The sequence below is a fragment of the Typopeltis vanoorti genome, chromosome 3 (genome assembly GCF_054136105.1).
Source record: "Typopeltis vanoorti isolate ZY-2024b chromosome 3, IOZ_Tvanoo_1.0, whole genome shotgun sequence".
Lineage (NCBI taxonomy): Eukaryota > Metazoa > Arthropoda > Arachnida > Uropygi > Thelyphonidae > Typopeltis > Typopeltis vanoorti.
Genome location: NC_143551.1, coordinates 10,534,535 through 10,556,965, shown reverse-complemented (window position 1 = coordinate 10,556,965; position 22,431 = coordinate 10,534,535). Strand labels below are relative to the sequence as shown.

Sequence of the window (22,431 nt, the reverse complement as noted above, 5' to 3'; positions counted from 1 at the left end):
AACAACACTTTCTTCACACATCTAACTCCAAAACCATTTAAATGTAATCAGTCAGGCATATACAAGACCTTATGTCCATCAAATTCACTCCATACATCAATAAACTGCACACCATTCCTCCTGCACAATCTTCTCATTGACTCATTAGCAATTATGATCCTGCTCAACTGTCCTATCAAACCAAGACAGGAGACTAAATTTTTACTTCCTTGCTCTTCAATTTTTGCTTTTTGCAAAAACTCTTTCATATCTTCTCTTGTTGCATATTTTTACCCTTCCTAATCATTTGTTCCTGCCATAATCATGTCCTTCACTTCTCCCTTCTGAAAACTAACAGCCTTGATTTCTGAACCAGGGAAACATGCTTTTGTCACTTGCTCATCAAGTATACCTCTTATCATTGAATCTCCATACAATACTATATCCTTATCTGCAGTCTTTCACACTTTCGTACTTTCTAAATTCTTTTTTTTTTTTTTTTCCCATTCTCCCACCTGCTGCAACACACAACTATTGTTACTCCAGTCCCTCTAGTTCTGGTTTTGTCCTGTAAAGGACAAAACATAAACATGTTATTTCTATCCTTATCATAACTTCAGTCACTTCTTTCACACTCATTCTGAGCAGTATCATTCACAGCTTGCACAATTGTTGCCAAACCACTTTTGCTATCCTTCCTTACATGTAATTCATTTTCCCACTTTCTACACGATTCATTTCTTGCACTAGCACACTAAACATTTATGACAAATTCTCTCTCCATTCACACTTTCGTACCACAAATTTCGTGCCATGTATTAAAACACTTTCTAAAACAATATCCATATATTTCACAAGCACACACTCAACTTTACAGTCTAAACTAAGATATAATTAAATATAATTACTAATATCCACTAAAATAAAGGACTTATCTATTGACATGTGCAACATACAGCTTTTGCTCTGAGCTACTAGAGCCACAAGTACCCTGACAGTGAATCAGTTTAAAGAGAGGTATGATAGGTGTTGTGTGTATGAAAGTTAATGTAGGTCTCTGACTATGGATGGATGTGAGGAATCTGACTATGGAGACACCCATATAACAGGAATAATAATAATAATAATAATAATAATACAAAACTGGCATGTAATAAAAAAACAATGTTTTTAGAACATTAAGAAAATTCTCTAATGTTACTAACAATGTTAAAACATGCACAAATAAAATCAATAACATGATTATTGACATATGCATTACTGACTCAAGATAGCACCAAAAAAGCTACAAATTATCAGATACTTTATATAGGACAAGCAAAATTCTAAATGAGACCAATGATTGAAACAGTTTCTACAAAACCAGACATTAAACAGATACTCACTATTAATGATGAAGCTCTGGGCAAAGTAAAGGCAACGAACCATGGATCTTACAGCATCATCAGTGCGTACATCTTGTCTTTCTTCAGATTTAGGCTCTGGAGATGGTGAACTTTCAATTTTATCTGGTGTAGAAGGTAGCTGAACACCATCATTGGTACTTTTTTCTGTTTCTCTGTAAAGAATTACACATTAAAATTTATCATTATCATGTCTCCTCTAAAGACTCAATAGGTCCCTTTTAGTCACTCATGCCTAAATACCTTTCACAACTCTGAATACATCAGCCGAATCACTCAGCTTTCAGAGATGACTTAAGTTTACCTTACTAAAGTGAACACTTAAAGCAGCAAAATTTATAATGCAAGATCTCCTCACTAAATTATACAATATATATATCTAAAATCTCTCTTCTCCTCATCTATAGGTCACATTCCTTCAATCTATATATGCACAATTTCACAGACTAGTTATTTCAGTTACCAGCCACTGTTTCAACTACCTGCCCATCATCTTGGAACCCAAGTGACCATATTTACACAAAGTACACCAGATGTAGACTTTTAAAGACTTGTTAAGTGAGAGTATTATTTAATTTTTTCTTACAAGTTGGTGTTCAATGCAGTTATTCAGCAATGAATAACTGCATATATAATTCTCTCTGGGTGCTTAAGGGTTAACTGGGAGAAGACCTCCACATGGACTTTTGGGGAATGTGGAAAACCAACGAGGGCTTCTGACCTGATGTCCGATTCTCACTTTCTCATGGTGTACCGTATAAGAAGAAAGCATATAAAAAGTTTCTGGTAAGTAAGACTTTGGGAAGAACATTGAAAATAAATATCAGGAAGGTGGTAAAATATTCTGGAGGCTATTGAAAAAGCTCAGAAATGAAGGAAAGAGTACTGTAAAAGGAATTAGAAATAATGAAGGGGAACATGAAAACTGAGAATAAAGATATTTAATAAAGATATGAGAATAAACAACATGAGAATAAAGATATTCTTGATGTATGTAGTAATAACATTGAAGGACTGCTAAATGAAATGCTACATACACCACAATCATTTTCGTGTTCTCTTCAACATTCAACATGAGCAGTGGAAGAAGACTAAGATCTATTATTACAGAACATCAGCAAGAAGGTATATTAAAAGTATCATATCCATTTGGAGAGAACTGCTGTCAAGCATATACTGAAAAATATGGCCTTGTGCAAATGGTAGCACTACCCCACCGAATACTGCAGTTATTAAAACTACATATATAAAGTACAGGCTGAGATATTTATGAAATAAGATTATCAAGGATGATCTGATTTAACTCAAAATTCAGTGATAAATAAATGAAAGATTGTAATAAGAAATACCACTGACAAGTGAATGGCAACCACTTCCAGAGCAGTATTGAGCTGGACATGCTGAAGAGAAAGTATGGTTTCCCCCTAATGAGCAGGTCCACTCTAGTTCTCTCCATACAAATAATAGTGAAAGTCCTTAAGATGGAGCCCTTGCTAGGTTTTAAATACATCTTCTACAGACAGCAGAAAGAGTCATGTTTCTGCAGAGGAATCTTGATATCCTCATTCTGGTAGAATCCATGACAATTTCAAGGAAAGATTTTTCCCTTGATTCTCTTGATTTTGCAGACTGTGGCTTTTTTTCTCTCCTGAATTCATTCTTCCCAGAAGAATGAATTGAGGAGGAAAAAAATAAGCATTTTTCTTCACCTAGAAAAATGCTTATCTGAATATTGAGGTCAGTTCTTGTGTTTAATTTACATTAGATAGATAAAAATAAAATAAATCAGATAATGGCTTTTATTCTCTTATAGAAAGTAGGTAAAGCCTTTTAACACTATCTAGCTTTTGGGGAATGAGTGGGCAGTTCAATCTCCACTAGCCAATCAGAGATAGCATATCCAAGCCTATCACTAATTATAAGCAGCAATTGAGTTTACAGGATGAAAAACCCAAGTTTCTGGAATAAAAAATATTGCTTTCCCATGCCAGCGACAGATTAACTCAAGAACCAGTCAAAGAAAGGCTTAGAAAAAGTTCCTCCAGTTGGCAACTAGACTTGTACTTAAGTCTAACTTCAAGCAGCCTAGTGTAGAAGATGCAAAAGCCACTTCCACTGAGCTACACAGGTGCAGGTAGATATGCTGTTGCATAACCTAGATAAGAATTTGGCAACAGAGACTGATGGGATATCAATATGAATGCTAAAGGAATATTCAGCCCAACTAGCTATGCTCTTGATGTTTGTATAACTTGAGCCTCAACTCAGAAAAGATGATACAGGAATGGAAAAAATGTACGAGATTAACTTTTTTTTTTTTGTTCATTGTTCCATTTATGTCTAACTGTTGACCAATTGGTATCTCTGAAGTGATGGTGGCGGAGATGATAACTAATATACAGAACAAGCTATTGTTCTGTATATTATGATTGACAGACAAGCTATTTTGTAAGGATTGGCATAGGGTTACTAAACGAAGATCATGGCTGAGCAATTTGCTCGTATTTTATAATGTTACAGATGAACTGGATAAAGCACATGGATAAATAACCTGGACTATGAAAAGGCATTTGACAATATACCACATAAAAGAATGTTGAATAAACTGAAGAATAGGAGTTGGATAAAACTATTGCCTTGGATAAATGGATCATTGATAGATATTAAATTGCTATATGGCAAGTCTGCAAGATAAAATGACCAGAGGTATACAACAGAATCAGTCCTTGAACTACTGTTCATCTATACAGTAATGATATTGAGAAGGATCTGAGAGAAGATATTCAATTGTTTGCAGATGATGCAAAGATAGGCAGGGTAATAAGGAATCCAGCAATAACAAAATGTTGAAGATTCAAATAGGCCTGGAAATGTGGATGAATAATAATGGTTAACAATTTCATGTTGAGTGTCAAGTTATGCACTTTGGCATCATGAGATTTCCCACTGCATATGATACTGGCAATGTTATGCTACAAGAAACTAATGACACTAGGGACCTTCAAGTTAAGGCAGATAGGAGTTTGAAATTCAGAGGTTACATAACAAATAAAATAAAGGTTATATAACTAATAGGATAATTGTAATGTTGAAATAAGCATTTTTGTGTTAAGAATCAGCGCATGGTAGTCCAGGTGCAAGTATCAGGGCCTCCCTGTTAAGGGCCTTGATACTTACACATGAACTACTGCACACAGATTTGGCCTCCTAGGTTCAGAGATAATCAAGAAATGGAAGGGCACTGCAAAGAGTTAAAGATTATCAGAATTATGGAATGCAGATTATGAGGACAGAGTGTGTGTGGACCAGAGACACTGGTAAACAGGAGAAAGTGGTGATATGATAGAGGGCTATAAGCCTCTGAATGAGTGCTATTGGATATTGCCTAATGAAATTGTTCATTATATGGAAGGTAGAGATTGGACTTGAAGAGAATGCATCATGGAAGTTAGGTTATGTACAATTTAGAGCTAGATTTTTCTTCACAATTTGCCAATTGAAGTGGTGAGTGCATCTGGTATGAATAAATTTAACAGAAGGTATGACAGCTGGTGTGAGCGATGTATGGCCTCCTTTGATGAATCTATGACTACCTGGAGATCGTAAATAATAATAACAATAATACAGAAGTATCCATTCTTTATAAGAATGGTGTTCTTCCCCCCCCCCCCCTCAGCATGAACCTGGCATAATTTCTTAACAGTTAGTTTCTCACTAAGCAAGATCGTTTTAGGTGTTGCATCATTGCATGGATAATGAGAAACACTGTTATTGTTAATTCTTGCTTTATGGCTGAATTATATTGGTACCAGAAAAAATATATTTATTAGTTGTTAATAGCAAACTTGAATAATAAATCCAACCAGTTTCAAATACCTATAATCTGGTGGCTACTTCAGTGCTTTTTAATGGGAGAAACAAAGGAAGCACTGATGTTAAAACAAATCATTACATTTAGTCACAATTAATGTTCATAATTGTAATTATTTGCATTTAAATTTACCATCCTCACTGAAAATTGTGCCTAAATAATTAAATTTTTTTTTTTTTTTGTATTATAGGTTTCCCCTTCAAGATGCACCTGAAGCATATAGTTGAACTGCTGACTTTCATACAAAATGTGTTATTCAGTTAAGGAATCCTGGATATTGTACTGAATTTAAGAGTATAGCATTATCAATTTCCCGATATGGACCCTCAGGGGGTGTTCAGGTTAGTACATTATTATTACATTATGATAATAATGTAGTAACTGCACTACATTATTAATCTCCAATCAACAATTTTCTTCCAAGTCAGTCTATTACTATGAGTACTCCAATATTGTAATATCTAAATTTCAGTCTTCTAAAGGCATTTCTGATAATCAATCCATCTAGACCATCTTACTCTGGATCTCTTTACCATTTTGGCATCAAACTCCTGTTTGGTTAACCTTTCCTCTCCTAATTTGTTTTAAGTGACCATACCACCTCAGATTTGCTCTACTTACACATTCTTGCACAGAGTCAAGTTCGGTAATAAGGTCTCCATTTTTTAACGATTCTGCTATTCATGCAATGCGTTCACTCCTAATTTTTCTCAGAACTGATATTTGTGGTCTAGTCTTTGATCGAGTGCTTTCTAACCCAACTCTCAAATCCATAACTTAAAGCTGGTGTTGAACACCATCTTGTATATTACTAGTTTAATGTCCTGGCTAATTCCTCTTAATGTATATAAATTTATTCAACTGGCTCTCCACCATACCAGCTTTGATTATTCTGTTATGTATTTCTAGATTTAACTTACCATATAGCTGAAATATTTTGCTTGTATAGGCTCTCCATTCAGAATGCAGCAGAGGTTTTCTATGCTCTATCTATTTTCATAGTTTTGGCCTTTTTATTGCTGATTTTCATGCCAAATTTTCTTATAGCTGTTATTCAATTTAGTTAGAGAATCATGGAGACTTGCACCAGATATGTTTAAAACAACATCTGCATAAAGCAGAGCTAAATTATATAAATCAAGTGGATATTAAATCTGGCATTATTTCAAAGCTGAATGTAGAAATTATAAAAGTTTTGGCCGAGAGCGCTTAAGAAAAATACACTTCTCTGACACTTTGAATTTCTTAGTACTGAACAAGAGTTTTTGCTCTCTTAAGGTTTCTGCCTGGTCTCTGAGGAGAACCAATCAATTCGAAACAACTGTTAGGCCAGTGAAACCTTATCAAAATGGACCGATAGAAGGTGAATATATGGACACTTGGGCAAGCAATCATGTTTTCTATAAGGTCTGCAATATGGCAACTCAAATACCAGAAAGTGTATTCCTGTAAGCTCTCTGGTCAAATTTCGTACAAAACTTTCATAGTCTCTACATTCGGCTTTGAAATAATGCTGGATTTAATATTCACTTGATTTACCTAATTTTGCATTGCCAAACTGAAGCCTTTTGGCTCTTTATTTTAGCAAAGAGCCCAAGTTTGATATCAATTCTAACATCAGGTCCAGTGCTACTTTCTTTCATAATATGACCCATATAAATGATGAATATGACTGATTGGCTTCACGTTGGAAAAGCAGTTAAGGATGTTTACTTTCTCCTCACTTGTTTAGTATATATGCGGAGGACATCATGCATGAAGCACTGAATAAATGCAAGACGGGAATTAGGATAGGAGGTAGATTGATCAGTAATTTGAAGTATGCTGATGATACAGTACTCCTTTGTAATGACAAAGAAGAACCAGGACAAATTCTTGACAATGTTAACGAGATCAATAATAATAGAGGATCAACTCAATCCTAGCAAGATAAAGATTATGGTTCTCAAAGGAAATACAAACAGAGAGAAACAAGTGCACCTTAATGGAGAAAGAATTGAAGTCAGCAAGTTTGAGTGCCCTGGGATCCATTATTAATGTGAAGAATTGTTGTTCAGAAGACATCAGAAGAAGATTAGGAATGGCAAAAACAACAGTCAGAGACATGTCTAAAATCTGGATCTATTTCCATGGAACAAAGTTGAGGATTTTGGATGTCGTTTTTCCAACAGCGACTTATGGATGCGAGACTTGGAACCTAAAGAAGTCAGATGAGAAAAGAATAGCTGCTTTTGAGATGTAGATGTGGTGTTAGAGAAGGCTGTTGAGGAAAGGCATATAAAAATATACTGAAAGGCATACAAACTTTAAAATAGAACTTTAAAGCTCCTTAAGGATACTGACAGAAGAAAGTTAAAGTATTTGACACATTGAAAGGAGGACTTCCCAAAACAGTAATAGAAGGTAAAATTCCTGGAAAAAGAGGAAAGGGTAGACTGTCGATGAGATGGATGGTGTGTGGAGTGACTGATCTTCAGAGAGTTGAAGCCTCCACAAAAGCATACAACAAGACTACATGGCAAGGCCTGGTATGGCACATCACCGAGCATCAGAGTGACCATATGCATCTGTGGATGCCCAGTGAGCATATGGATGGACATCTTCCTATATTTCCTTCAATTCCATCTACTGAATGACAACTTAAATATTATTATTATGGGCAACACCAGGGAGTCCTTAGACTCATTGAGGGAGGCCCCAAATCATATTCATCACAACTATTCGACATTCATACAGTATCTATCATACCTTGCCTTAAAATCATTCACTGTCACAGTACCCACCACAGACTCTGGCAGCCCATTCCACTCATTCACCACTCTAAACCCAGCTCTAACTTTTGCCCAGTTTCCATGGAGGTCCCCTAGTCCTCCCACAACCAGCCTTGTTCTCAAATATAGACTATGTATGGCTCTGTATAATGTTCCATTTACCCCATATAATTGTAATGTTTTGAAAAGTTTTTCTCTGGGCACCTTGTATGCCTTTTTCAGATCTATAAAACTGAAGTACAGGTCTTTGTGATATTCTTAGGATTTCTCAACCATTTGTGTAAAAATGAAAATCTGATCTCTATAACCACCATTTTACATGAACCCAGCTTGTTCTGCTAGTTTCTCATCCACAATCTTTCTCAACCTCTTTTCAAATATGCTAGCATAAATCTTACCTGGAACACTTAGTAAAGAAATTTCTCTGCAATTCTCACATTCAGCTGTATTCCCTTTATAGATTGATACTATGAGAGTTCTACTCCAATCATCAGGAATTCAACCTTCTGACCAGGTGCTCTGAATTATGCAGAGCACCTGACCAGAACAAAATTTTTATACCTCCATATTAAGAATTTCTGATCTGATATCTACTCCAGATGCCTTTACACATTTCAAATTTTGAAGGCTTTTTCAACCTGAAGTATTCATATTACTCTTAATTCTCTTTGAATTCCTTTCGATCATTTTCTGGTATGGTTTTCTGTCACTGCTTGTTTTGTTTAACTATCTTACAAAGATATTACTCCAGACATCAAGAATATCCTTAAGTTTGCATGTCACCTTTGATTCCTTTTTCCTCCATTTCTAAGCTACAATAGTCTCCAGAACATTTTGCCACCCTCCTGATATTTTCCATACTCTTACCAGTGCTTTCTGTGACTTGTTTAGCTAATTTTACACATAGCTTAGCTCTTTCACATTTTTCTCTGCATTCTTTTATGGCACCTGCTAACTAATCTGCTAGGAACTTTTGGTATGCATTTATATTTTCCAGGAGTGCTTTAATTTCTTGTCTGCAATGACATTCTTATTTTTCTATCCTTAGAGAGAACTTCACTCCCACCAGATGAATCAATGTTTACTTCAAAGTTTGCCACTGAGACTACAAGGTTTGGTTTTTGTTTTCAGTCTGTTTCATTTTTTTCTTCCATAATGTTTGTATGGTCAAGTCTACAGTATACATGTAAAAGCTGCTCAACTTTAATTCTTTTTAAAACTTTCTTACATACTGTTCTTTTCAATGTGATATCCATTTAAATCCTGCTTAGCACTAAGGGTCACTTCCAATTTCAAATCCCTCTGTACTTATATCCTGAACCAGCATGAAGATATTATCAGCAATTAGAATTAGTCAATGAGGCTTTTCTTATTTCTTGTGTCTTTTTTCATGAACTTGTGCACATCTTGATGTTGAAAGATGGTGTTAGTAATGACTAGTTTTTCCTGAGCAGAAGTCCAGCAAATACTTACCATTATTATTAGTTTTGCCCTTTTCTCCAAATTTTCCTAAAACATTCCTATATGCATAGTGGGATTATTTTCTACTCTGCTGTTGAGATCTCCAACAAGGACCACTGATTCCATTTTTTTTTTGTCACCTGCCTGTTCTGATGACTCAAAAAATTCCTCCATGTATTCCTTAGAAAAAACTGTGGAACTATAGGCACAAAAGTTTCATTGTCTATTCACCCATTTTGAAATTTGCCCACAACCTTGAGAATGCCATCCAATCAACAAGTTTATCTTCATGTTTCATGTTAAATGCTATTGCTACTCCTTCCTTTCTATTTTTTATTTTATAATTAGTATGAAAAGAAATATTTATTTTTATTTTATAATTAGTATGAAAAGAAACTGAACAGGAATACATGGAGAAATCCAGTTTGGACCCATCAAATGTGTGCAAAGATATCTACATGAATAAAGCAAGAGAGAAGAATAGAGATCGGCAAGTTGCACAACTGTGTCATGCAGAACGTAGACAAGAGTATACAAAAGAACATGCAAGTATATTACTATGTCTGTTCAAATGCTAGAAGCATCAGAAACAAAGGGGTATAGATTTTGTTGCCCTAGTCAATATGTTGGGACCTCAGATTGTAAGCATTAGTGAGACCTGGCTAACAGAATCAGACATACTAACTGGTATCGAGTGAAGAATAGACAGGATGGGGGGGGGGGGGGGGGTGCTAATGATCAAATGTCTTGAATCCAGTTCAAGTTGAGATCTATGACTGCAATAGCAGTAACAATTTGTCTTGTGGCAGTGAGTTTGAAGCCATCTGGTGTGAGGTTGTATCTAACAAGATCAATTACATAGTGGGGTGTTGTTACAGACCTGGTGGATCAGTTGCTAGTGAAGAAGAAATGCATCAAACAGAAAAGATGGGTGCAAAAAAGAATGATCATAATAGGGGACTTCCATTATCCAAATATTGATTGGGTAGCAGTAGTATCTCATGAGAAGAATGAAAATGCATTTATTGAGCTGTTGTGGGACAACTTCCTCAAACAGTACGTGATAGAAGAAACTCTAGATCAAAGAGTGTTAGATTTGATTATAGCTTCACAGGGCATTTCAGTTAAAGACTTAACTATTCTGCCTCTGGTTGGTGACAGTGATGTGATACTCACTTGGGAAATGACTATGTTCCATTCAGAAAAGATTACATGGTGAACTACAAAGTAGGAAATTATGACCAACTAAGGAGTATCCTGAGTTCAGTGGAATGGGATCAGTTGCTGGATGGGGAAGAATATTGACAGTGCATGGAAAGCATTTAAACAATACTTAAATGATGCAATATCAGAATGTGTCCCGAGATTGAAGAATAAATAGGGAAGGAGTCAAATGGATGTGTAATCTTATTACGCAAGAGATTCGTAAGAAAAGGATGATGTGGAAGGAATACCATGTGCATAAGGATGATGTCCATTATGAAAATTATAAGCAGCAGGCTAGAATAGTCAACTGTTGTACATAAAGCATCTTAGTATGAAAAGAAACTGGCACTGTGTGCTAAAGACAACCCACAGGAATTCTATGGATATGCTGCAAGTAAAAGAAAGAATGAAGATGAAAGAATAACTCTTCTAAATGCAGATGCTATGTGTGTTACAGATGCAGAAGAGGTTGTTCAACAAATGGGTGCCCATTTTGTTAAAAGCTATCAACCTGGTGTATGCAACGTTGTGCTCTAAATTTTCAACAACTAACATTCAGCTCATTGCTACCTCTTCACTAGATGAAGAAACTCAGATATATGAGGACAAGGTATTAGAGCAGTTGCAAAAACTGAATAAGAATTTAGTAATAGGGACTGATGGGATATCACCACGTGTACTAAAAGAGTGTTCAACTGAACTGGCTATTCCTTTGACCAGGCTGTTTAATATTAGTCTCAGAACAGGAAAGATTCCGCAGGAATGGAAAGAATGTGTGGTAATTCCATTAAATGAGAGTGGTGCAAAAACCGATGTATCCAACTATCGACCAATTAGTATCTCAGGAGTGATGGTGAAGATTTCAGAAAAACTGGTTAGGACTCACATTCAGAAACGAGTTGACAGTGAATCTACTTTGCAATGAGCAACATGGGTTTACTAAGGGAAGATCACGTTTTAGCAACTTGCTCACATTTTATAACAATGATACCAATGAACTAGACAAGAGGAATGCATACAGCATGATACTTTTGGATTTTTGCATGAAACTTTCTAAGGCTTTTGACAGAATACAGTATTATAGAGGTTGCATAAATTGGAGAATATAGGTTTGGGTTAAAGAATATTAGCATGAATAAGAGGATAGCTGACTGACAGATATCAAAAAGTGGTATACAGGGGATGCGAGTCTGCAAGATTTAAGGTAACAAGTGGTGTACCACAAGGATCAGTTTGTACATTAATGATATTGGGAAGGATTTGACAAGCAACATACAACTATATGCTGATGATGCAAAAATAGGTAATCAGGAATGATGCTGATATGCAGTACTTGCAAAATGATTTGAATAGAGTGGAATTGCTGACATGGTAAAATGGATGTCATTTCAATGTCAGTAAATGCAAAGTCATTCACTTCAGCATGATAAGATATCCATGTCATATTATATAGGTAAGATTATGTTAGAAGACACTGATAAGGCTACGGATCTTGGAGTGTTAGTAGATAGGAAGTTGAAGTTCGGGAGCTATGTGGCAAAGATTTCAAATACAACTGAACAGATAATTGCAAGGCTGAAACGAATGTTCACATGTAAAGATAAGGCTGTCATTTTGCCACTCTACAAGGCCTTGTTAAGACATGACTAGGACTATTGTGCACAGGTTTGGTTTTCGTTACAATTCTAATATATTGGAGAGACTGCAAAGGAGAGTGTTAAATATCATATCAGGATTGTGAAATACCAATCATGAAGACAGATTGAGAATTTGTAGACTGCAGACACTAACAAATAGGAGAAAGTAGGGTGACATGATTGACTTACAAACTTCTGAAAGTGTCATACAGGATTTCAGTTGATGGAGGGTGGGGAAAGGGCAACAAGAGGGCATCCTTGGAAGGCAAGAATGAATGCTGCTAAAGGGGTAGGGCTAAATTTTTCTCTCATAAGGTGGTGTGAGTGCAAGCAGTGTGAAATGAATTCAAGAATAAGTATGATAGCTGGTGTGTGTAGCATGTTGCCTTTCTCGATGAGTCTGACGCCCTGGAGATGTCTCTCTTAATTTTTTTTTTTTTTTTATAAACACCATTATATCTTGCATACAATTAATTACATTATAAAATTATAGAAGTTAGAAAATTTAAAAATTAATTTTTTTTTAAAGTGAGTTTCATACAAATTTTTCCGTTTTTTTGTATAATGTGTTAATAATAGTTATTATAGATGGCAATTTATAGTTTGCAATCGGATAACATTACATTTTTAACAGCATTTATATGATAACAATAAGTTATATTTTACAATTTTTGCTTTTTTAATGTATTTAAGCACTGTAACTACAGCACTTCAATGGAATAAATAATTTTTTTTTTTCTGTTGATCTCAGTTGAGATGTAATGTCTCTGCTTACATCCTCAAAGCTTTTTAATAAGCTTATCTGAGGATGACATTGGTTAGATATATATATATATATATATATATATATATATATATATTTTTTTTTTTTTTATTGATTTGGTTGCTATGTTGTAGGTAGGCTGATGTTTGAGAGGTCAAATGAATGATCTGAAAGGTCCGATTAAAGTGAAATTGCCAATATATTCTGGTCTTATTGCATCTGTCTTGATGGTTCACATTCATTTTTATAGTGGTCTTCGTTTTGGACTAATTAGGACTTTTTTTCCTTTTTTCCTTTTTTTTTCAGTGTGGCAGCCTTTCAATGTCTTCTGAGCTTTTAATTTGTATCAGCTTTGAAGTTTGTGACTTCCTCAAGAATATCTTGGCATCTCTGGTCCACAAAAATTAGTAATTTTTTTTCCTGTTTTTGCTTTTCTTGCTTGGTACAACAGATTCTGGTTGAATGGTGTTAAATATTCGGATAGGAAGATTGGTGTATTGTCTTGCAATGTGTTCATTCTTGGCAACTGGTTTTTTCTGTCTGCTGGCTTTTATGAGATTGTCTCTTGTAGACTTGCTTGTAAGACGAATTATGACTGGTGCAGGTCGTGGCAAGCCTTGTTTTTGGCTCTTCCTAGAATTCGATTTACGGTCTGAATGTCATTAAGCTGTAGGGGATGTCAATTGCATGGCCTAGTTTTAAAACTAGGTCTCTGAGGTTTTCTGTAGGTGCAGTTCAGGAAGACTGTTTATGACAAGATTTAAATGTTCATATTGTAGGTTTAGAGAATGAAGTTCTTGACGGAGTTTGGATGTCACTTTCATCAAATTGTGTTGCCTGTCATTTAGTGCATTAATGCTAATTTTAATGTCTTTTACTCTAATTTTAATGTAATTTAGCAGTGATAGAAGTGTTTGCAACACTTCTATCACTGCTAAATTATTGTTTGACCAAATCTTCATATTCACTAGTTTTTTTGTTAGTTTGTTTGTAAGGATAGAAAAATCAGAATTCCACTGTGGACACAGGAAGTAAAGAGGCAGTGAAAGAAAAGAAGAAAGCATACCAAAAGTTCTTGGAAAATAAGTCCGCTTGTGCTCTTAGAGAATACCGAGACAAATGTAAGAAAGCTAAACATTGAGCAAAATTAGCTAAACAAAAGTCATGGGAGGAACATAGAAGACAAAAGTCATGGGAGGAACATAGAAAACAAAAGTCATGGGAGGAACATAGAAAACAAAAGTCATGGGAGGAACATAGAAAACAAAAGTCATGGGAGGAACATAGAAAATAAATATCAAGAAGGTGGCAAAATATTCTGGAGGTTGTTGAAGAAGCTTATTTAATGTCTTTTACTGTTTGCAACACTTCTATCACTGCTAAATTATTGTTTGACCAAATCTTCATATTCACTAGTTTTTTTGTTATTTGTTTGTCAAAGAGTTCTTGCACAAGATCTACTAAGCTGGCTTTTATAGTCTCTAGACCGTTTTCTATATGTATACATATTTTAAAGAGTTGAAATTATAGGACTCACCTGCATTTTTTTGTCTGTTCAGTTCGTCGTCTGATTTTGCCTCCGGTATAATCAGCTACATCGTAGGTGGCTGACTTAGGTTTTGTTTCTTTGTTCTTCCTACAGAGTAGGCATTTCCATTCCTTGCATGTTGCATTGAATTTACGATGCCAGGTTGTTTCTGAAAAGCCGGCACATTTTAAATGTAGAATCCTATTGCATTTTGTACAGGTTATATTATTTCCGTCGGACGATAAATCCTCCAAGCAACTGATACACTTCATGCCTCACCTTTCTTCCTTGAGCAACTGTGGCATGATTGTAAAGATGGTGGCATCCTTTGTTCTTTGCTCGTTATTGATCGCAGTCCTCTCTGTTCACTTTTCAACAGCTCAAAATTTGGTTTTTTCTTAGCCAATTTCAGTAAATTTTCAGCAGACAGAATATCACTGTCTTCGGCGTGACAAGTAGAGTTACTTGGGAACATTTTCAAATTAAAAACAGGAGTTACAAGAGCAGCGATATCACTGTGCACCCATTTGTATACCTACACAGCATCCTCTTTCTATTATATATAATAATAAAAAAAGAGACATTTCATACTTTGCCAAAAAAACGCCTGGGCATTCAATAGAATGCCTGCTTTTCACTTTGCCAGTAACATATATTTATTTATTTATAATATTTTATAAATAATATTTTATTTATATATGCATAAATTTTATGTTACTCAGTGTAAAACTAATTATTGTATTATTAAATTGATTTTCATTATGTTGGTTTTTTAAAAAAAAAACAGTAGTGAGAAAAATATTTATGCATTGTAACTCAAGTTAGCTGAAGTAACTGAAGTTAGCTGAGCAAGGGATGCAGCAGAAAGATGTCAACTTGTCGGCAAAACATTTACCATATTTACTCGAAAATAACTCGTCCTCGCGTATAACTGGCACCCCTGATTTTGCTTTATGGAAAAATACATTCTTGCATATGCCTCGCACATGCAAAATGTTTAAACATGTTCGTGTCGAGGCGAGGCGATAGTAACTTGCTCCCTGCAGTTAACAACACACCCTCCCCAGCAGCCATTACACTGCAAATGCAAGAAAAACAAGTAGTTTTCTTGTATCCCTGATTAAGGTACAGAGGCTTTTGCAGTCTGTGTAATATATTTCTCAACAGATAGTGCAATTAGAGACAGCTGTAATAAAAATGGCACTAACTAATGAATCACATGTCCCCTCTCACAGAAACTACGCTGTATAGACTCAAGCAAAACCATATGTTGCACCAGAAACACAGTATCTAACTAAAAACTGTTGTCCAATTTTTCAATTACATGAAATAAGTGTTTGTTTTATTGAATTTGAAATTCTCGATGTCATCATGACAGATCACAAAGGCTAACTTCAAATGAAATTCTACCACAAATTGAAATATGCCATATAATAACTTGTACGTATTGTAACAATTAAAAAAAAAAAAAAAGGTTGAATAATTTAGAAGCGTATAAAAAGGATATCACCTGTAAATCATTGATGTGCCAGCAAACTTCTCGAATGTGCCACCTCTGGCACGTGTGCCATAGGTTTGCCATCTATGACCTAGTGTATTCAACACAGGACTCAGTTCTTCCTCAACACTGAATGAAGAAACTCAGCTGTATGATGAGGTACTAGAGATATTGCACATTAACTGAATAAAAACTTCTAAACAGGGGCTGATAGGACATCAGCAATGAAATATGATGTCTGCAAAATTTAAGATGAACAACTGATGTAATTCCAAGGAAATTACTTGGTCAACTGTTATTCAATATTAATGACATTGAGAAGGATTTGACTGGAAAGGAAATAGAATTGTTTGCCAATGATGGAAAGATAGATCAGGTAATTAGGAATGCAAATACAAAGCCAGACTTGCAGAATGATCTGAATAAGCTGGACTTGTGGCCATGTGAAAATGGCTATCAGTTCAATGTTAGTAAATGCAAAATTATGCTCTTTTGTGTGATGAGATTATACAGGTATCTCAATGAAGTCAGAACACTCATTGCAGGAGAGCCATTATTCACACACACACACACACACACACACTTCTATCATATCTCCTTGTTTTTCACCTATCAGCTAGTTTTTGACATCTATAAACCTTCAATCTGTTCTCATTGAGAGCAATTCCAGAGACCAGCCACAATCTGTCACCTCTGGATACTCTCCATCACTTTATCTCCACAGAATCTGGGTGACCAGATCAGCTTGTGATATCCAATGACATACTGTATTAGCAGAATTATGCTAGAAGAAACTGACCAAGTTACCAATCTTGGAGTTTAGTAGATAGCTGTATGATCCCTAAACACTTCCTAAAATTATAAATAAAACTCATAAGCAATGCTGAAGCAAACATTGACATAAAAAGAAAAGGAAGCCACATTTTGTCTCTTTAAAATGCCTTGATACAACCTCACTGAACTGATATGTGTAATGGTCTCTTAGGTTCCAAGAGACTAAAGAAGCTGCAGAGAGGGTGTAAAAGTTACAAAGATGACATTGGGGCTGTAGAATATAGCATATTAGGACAGATTGAGAATTTGTGGACTACAGACAATAGCAAACAGGAGAAAGAGGGAATATGATAGAGACCATCAAAGTTCTGGTAGGGTCCATACAGGATACCCTTAAATAGAACATATTATATGAAGGGTTGGGAAATTATAAAAATAAATTGAGGCATAGCAATTTCTTGAAAATTATTTTTGAAAGAAAGGTGATGAGGTAAGGAATAGTATGGAAAACCAAGGAAGATATTTCTGGAACAACTGATGAGAAAATCAGAATTCAACAGCTACACACAAAGATGATACATTTATTTTCTGCCAACATAAATTTGGAACTACAAAAAAGATCCACAGAAACATGTTTGGAACATTTCTCTTTATGCAAACAAAAGATGGATCATGTCAAAACAAGATATTACAAGATTGAAAGCATTTGAGTTATGATGTTGGCAAAAAGTGCTAAAAATTAAATGGACAGGAAAAGTGATGCAAGGAGGTACCCCAATAAGTAAAACACACAAACAGAAGATACTAAAAAAGAGAAGTGGAAAATAGATTTTGAGGCACAGCAATTTCTTGAAAATTGTTTTAGAAGGAAAGGTGGTGAGGTAAGGGACAGCATGGAGGACCAAGGAAGAAACTTCCAGTGGATAAGAGTGAATGAATGACAGCAGAAAGTCCCATGACTTTGAAGACAATAAGAAGCCCTTTAATAATGCATGTAATTACATACACAGGTTACATGATATAAGGAACAAGTGCTTCTCCAAAGGATTTAGTGTCCAAGACAATCACAAAAAGGACCAGTTTTTTGTAATTAAATCTGATATCCTTTGTGTTCCTTTTTCTGAATTGGAATCTTGTGTCCTGCAATTATACTTGCAATGCAAGTCAGAGGTGCATGGAATTTAGATTGTGTGAATGCACTTTAAATAATGACCATAATATAAGTGTTGAAGTGCTGAGTAGTTGTTTGGATTATATTAAATTATTACTTGAAAATCATAGCAGTTTCCATATTTATCATAAATGGTACTCACTGTGTAACAAAAAACAATAAAATAAAATAATTCCATGATATAGTAATATACCCTTTCTGAAACTATTGCATAATTAGTAACTATAATAAGTTACTTGCCCATCTCTCTGTTGATCACTAGACTGAGGGGATGGCTGTTCCTTTGCAGCTCTGGTCTTCTTTTTCCTCAATCTGCGGAATGACTGTCGCAATGACTTCCTGAATAATCTGGGTTTAGATTTTGAATCTGCGGCTCCTGAAATATCTAAAAGATTGCAAAATAGTCAATTTCATGAAGAGAATGCTGAGGATATTTTTTATATTATAGCCAACTTACTATAGCACAATTATAATTCATCTCATCTCATCTTCTTTATACCCTCTTTTACCTTGCGGTGTCGAGGGTCCATTGATCATCGGACCTCAATCCGTTCACAGGATAAGGTAGTCAGCCCTATGCCCCGGTATATCCTATGGCCTGTAGTGTTAAGTTCTCAAAGCCAGTTTGCCTGCTTTGCAGGATGAAAAACCTCAGAATAAACTGAGGAAAAAACCCTGCTATCCACGCCCAAGACTGGCTAACTTGGCTATGGCTGAGGAAGATCCTTCAGCTCCTCACGTCGTGGACAGGAATCGAACCTAGGACACTCCTTCCCCAGGCATATGGTTGTGAAGCGCACAGCCACTAGGCTAACCGCGCGGACTCGCAATTATAATTTAATGATTATAAGTTACTAAAAAGTCCTGCCTAAAGCCTGATAGCATTGTGTCTATGCTTATAGAAAATTACTTATTGTAACAAGCTACTCTTGTAATCTGCATGAGTTTGCTACACTGAGTTAGCTATCACAGGAGGAGCGATTCAACTACACTCATGTAGTTATGGCCATGTGGCTAAAACTATCTGCTCTCTAATCAACAGATTGTGGACTTTAACCCCACTCTCAGCACAGGATTTTTGGACTGTCAAAAAATAAAATATGTCAAAAAATAAAATAAAAATTTATAAAAATAAAAACCTTAGCTCACCCACAGTATTAATGTACTGCAGCTTTACAAAAAACATTCATGGTGGGAGTAAAAAGAAGCATACATGTATTCAATTTCTTAATCATTGTTACTGTCGACACTATGTGGAATCATAAGCCAAGTGATTATGAGAAACTTAGTCGACTAGCATCAATCCCATGGGATGATGAGCTGCAGGAAAAAAAAAAAAAAAAGAGGTAGAAAAGGCATGGTAAACAATTAGTATACATTTATGCATTCTAAGTTATGCAAGTAAATGCAATAGGAGTGAAATGGATGGATAGTTAAATCAGGAAAGCAGTGTGAAACACTGCTTTGGAGGAGGTATACAGTAGTGATCAGGGCAAAAACAATGTGCTAGCCTCGAGTGCAAAAGACAAGGAAGCCAGATGACATGTACCTATTTTCCTTTTTTCCGAAAAACTCTGCTGTGAAACTATTTGGGTGTGCACAATTTTCTATTTTTGCTTATACACAAAAAGCTAGATACATCAGATGGAGGTGCTGAGACACATGAGGAATAAAGTAGAGGTTAGAATGGTAAAAAGCATAATAAACAAAGAAACACAGTATGAGAAGAGATCACTGGTCAGATGAAGGGTAAATCAAGAGATTTCTTCTGTAATGTTGCAAAGAGGAATAAATATAGAATAATGGCATTGATAAATATCTATGGCAGCAGTGACCAAGGGAAAGGGTATAGTTAATTTATAAGCACTTTGTCAGCGTACATCATATTAGTATAAATAATGCCATGCAACACAGAAGGCAAATAGAATCAGGTGAAAGAATGTTATATCAATGTTACATATTGTAGGGATAGATATTAATAAGGCTGCAGGAACATATGACATATATTTTTAAAGGAATATACGAAAGAATGACTATGTCCTTTAACCCACACCACCTGATCAAAAATATCCTCACCCCTACTCTCAACTCTAATATAAAAGGCATTAATATGAAGTTGGTCTAGTCCACACTATGATGCTATAATGGTCTTCATTTTTCTAGAAAGGCTAGATTTGACACATTGCTGTGATAATTCCTTTCCACAAGAGGTTGGTCATTGATGTCTGGCAATTTGGCCTGGCTTATAATCTGCATTCCTATTCATCCTATAGGTGTTTGACAGACAACATTGATCTCATAAAACCATTCCTACAGACCTTGCTTTGTGAACAGAGGTATTGTCATGCTGATACAGGAGAGGGCCTACACTGAACTATTGCCATAAAGTTGACAGAGAATTCTTTAAGATACCATTACAGGCCACAGTATTAAAATTTCCAGTCAATGGAACTAAGGAACCCAGAATGAACTATGAAAAACAGCCCCAGACTATGATGCTCAATCCCACCAAACCTACTCATTAATTTGACTGCCAGATAGCAAGCATGGTTTATCATTCCAGAGAACATATTTTCACTACTCCAGAGTCCAATGGTGGTGAGCTTTACACCACTCCACTCAACACTATGTCCTTGCTGATGTTAGGCTTGTGTGGGGTTGCACAGCCATGGAAAACCTATGGTCTCAGCTCTCAATGAACAGTTGTGGTGCTGACATTGCTTATACAGGTATTTCAGAACCCAGCAGCAAGCATTTCAACTGAGGACATGATTATTCTGTACCACGTGCTTCACTCTGTGGTCCCATTGCTGTGATTGTGCTGTTGTTGCATCTAGCCATTTCCATTTTACAATAACATCAACTTACAGTTGCAAAGGTGGTGTCTTATGATAATGGCATGTTAATAGTCACTGAGCCCTTTCAGAATGGTCCATTTTATTGTTACTGTTTATCTAAGAAGAGTACATGACCATATGCTTCTTTTTATACCTGTGAGTCATGGTTGTGATGTATAGAGATATCCACTACAATGAAGGGATGTAGTAACACAAAGTCTTGCAATGTAGAAAGTTCCAAGAAGTAGAAAGAAAAAAAAAATAGTACCAGTCCACGAGTATGATCCTAGGACAGAAGTTTCCAATTATAGACATGTCTGCAGTTGTAATAAACGAATTGCAAAGATTTGTTATGATGAGTATACAGGATTTAAGGAGAGGTGATCACTTAGAGATCAAAGCTAGATAACTAGGAAAAGACTTCCACATAGCCTTTAACGCAAGTGGACAACTGAGTGGGGCCCTCTTAGCTGACCAGACTATCTTCTGTACTGGCATAATACCTGAAACATGGTAGAATATATCATACCAACTGTAATGCTAATAAGTTAAACAAGGTACCACTGTTGTCATCAGAGAACAAAAACAAATACTGAAAAGTCAGCTATTGCAACAAACTTAACATCTGCATTCTTTTGATATCTTATGCTAATACCTACTGATGGCATGTACCAACATAAGATGGGCAAGAGTGATCAGGGAATGGAATGGTAGCAAAAAGATTGAATGGCAAATTTAAAAACAGGGATTTAAACAATAGAACTCATTGTGTGTATAGTCTCCCATAGAAGGTTCTAAGGAATAACTGGTGAAAGTTTAAGTCACTGGAGAAGATAGCTGAAAAAAACTGAAAAGGTGGCCTTGGTAAAGATCTCAACAGCAGAGTAAGAAGTGAATCTCAGGTGTATAGAAATGTTCTGGGAAATTTTCTGAGAAAAGGAAAATTAAGTGGTAAGTACTTACAGAATTTCACTGACTTATTTTGGCATATGTAGAAATAAAACAATTGATCAAAGACTCACACAAGAGATCACAGATATGAGAGTACCAGAAAAAAATAATATGAGTGAACAGATGGCCTCAGTGCAGAGATCCATATTAAAAATTAAGATATTAAGTAGAAACTTGTCACTATTAGCATTTGCAAATGTGAGAGCAAATGCTAATCTCAAATGGTATGGTCATTTAAATAAATGGGAGGAAAGGTGATCAAAATAGGTTTTTCGATGACAGGAAAGATATGGAGAAAGACCACAACCCAGTTTGACTGATTCAATTAGAAGTGCTTTAAAAGACTGAAATTATTATTTTTAAGGGAGACTTCCAGGTAGTCAGGAACTCAATGAGGGAGGCCACATACTATATGCACCAGCCATCATACTTGTTCTTGAATTCATTCAGACTGCTTGCACACACAATATCTAATGGCAATCCATTCCAATCACACACCACTCTATGAGAAGAAAAATCTAGCTCTCGGTCTCTCCCCCCCCCCCCTCTTCTTAGCACCAGTCATTCTTCTCACCTTCCAA

At 35.7% G+C, this 22,431-nt stretch overlaps 1 protein-coding gene across 3 annotated transcripts in view; it reads right to left on the bottom strand.

The window, feature by feature from the left end:
- Positions 1 to 22,431, bottom strand: part of LOC150107906 (lethal(2) giant larvae protein homolog 1-like) — a 443,798-nt gene that overhangs the window by 167,632 nt on the left and 253,735 nt on the right. For all 3 annotated transcript variants that reach the window (XM_090415428.1, XM_090415430.1, XM_090415429.1), the window contains exons 16-17: positions 18,303 to 18,447; positions 1,365 to 1,537 (exon numbers count right to left, since the gene is read on the bottom strand). In XM_090415428.1, the coding sequence (XP_090271554.1) occupies positions 1,365 to 1,537; positions 18,303 to 18,447 (318 nt within the window). The remainder of the gene's footprint in view (positions 1 to 1,364; positions 1,538 to 18,302; positions 18,448 to 22,431) is intronic.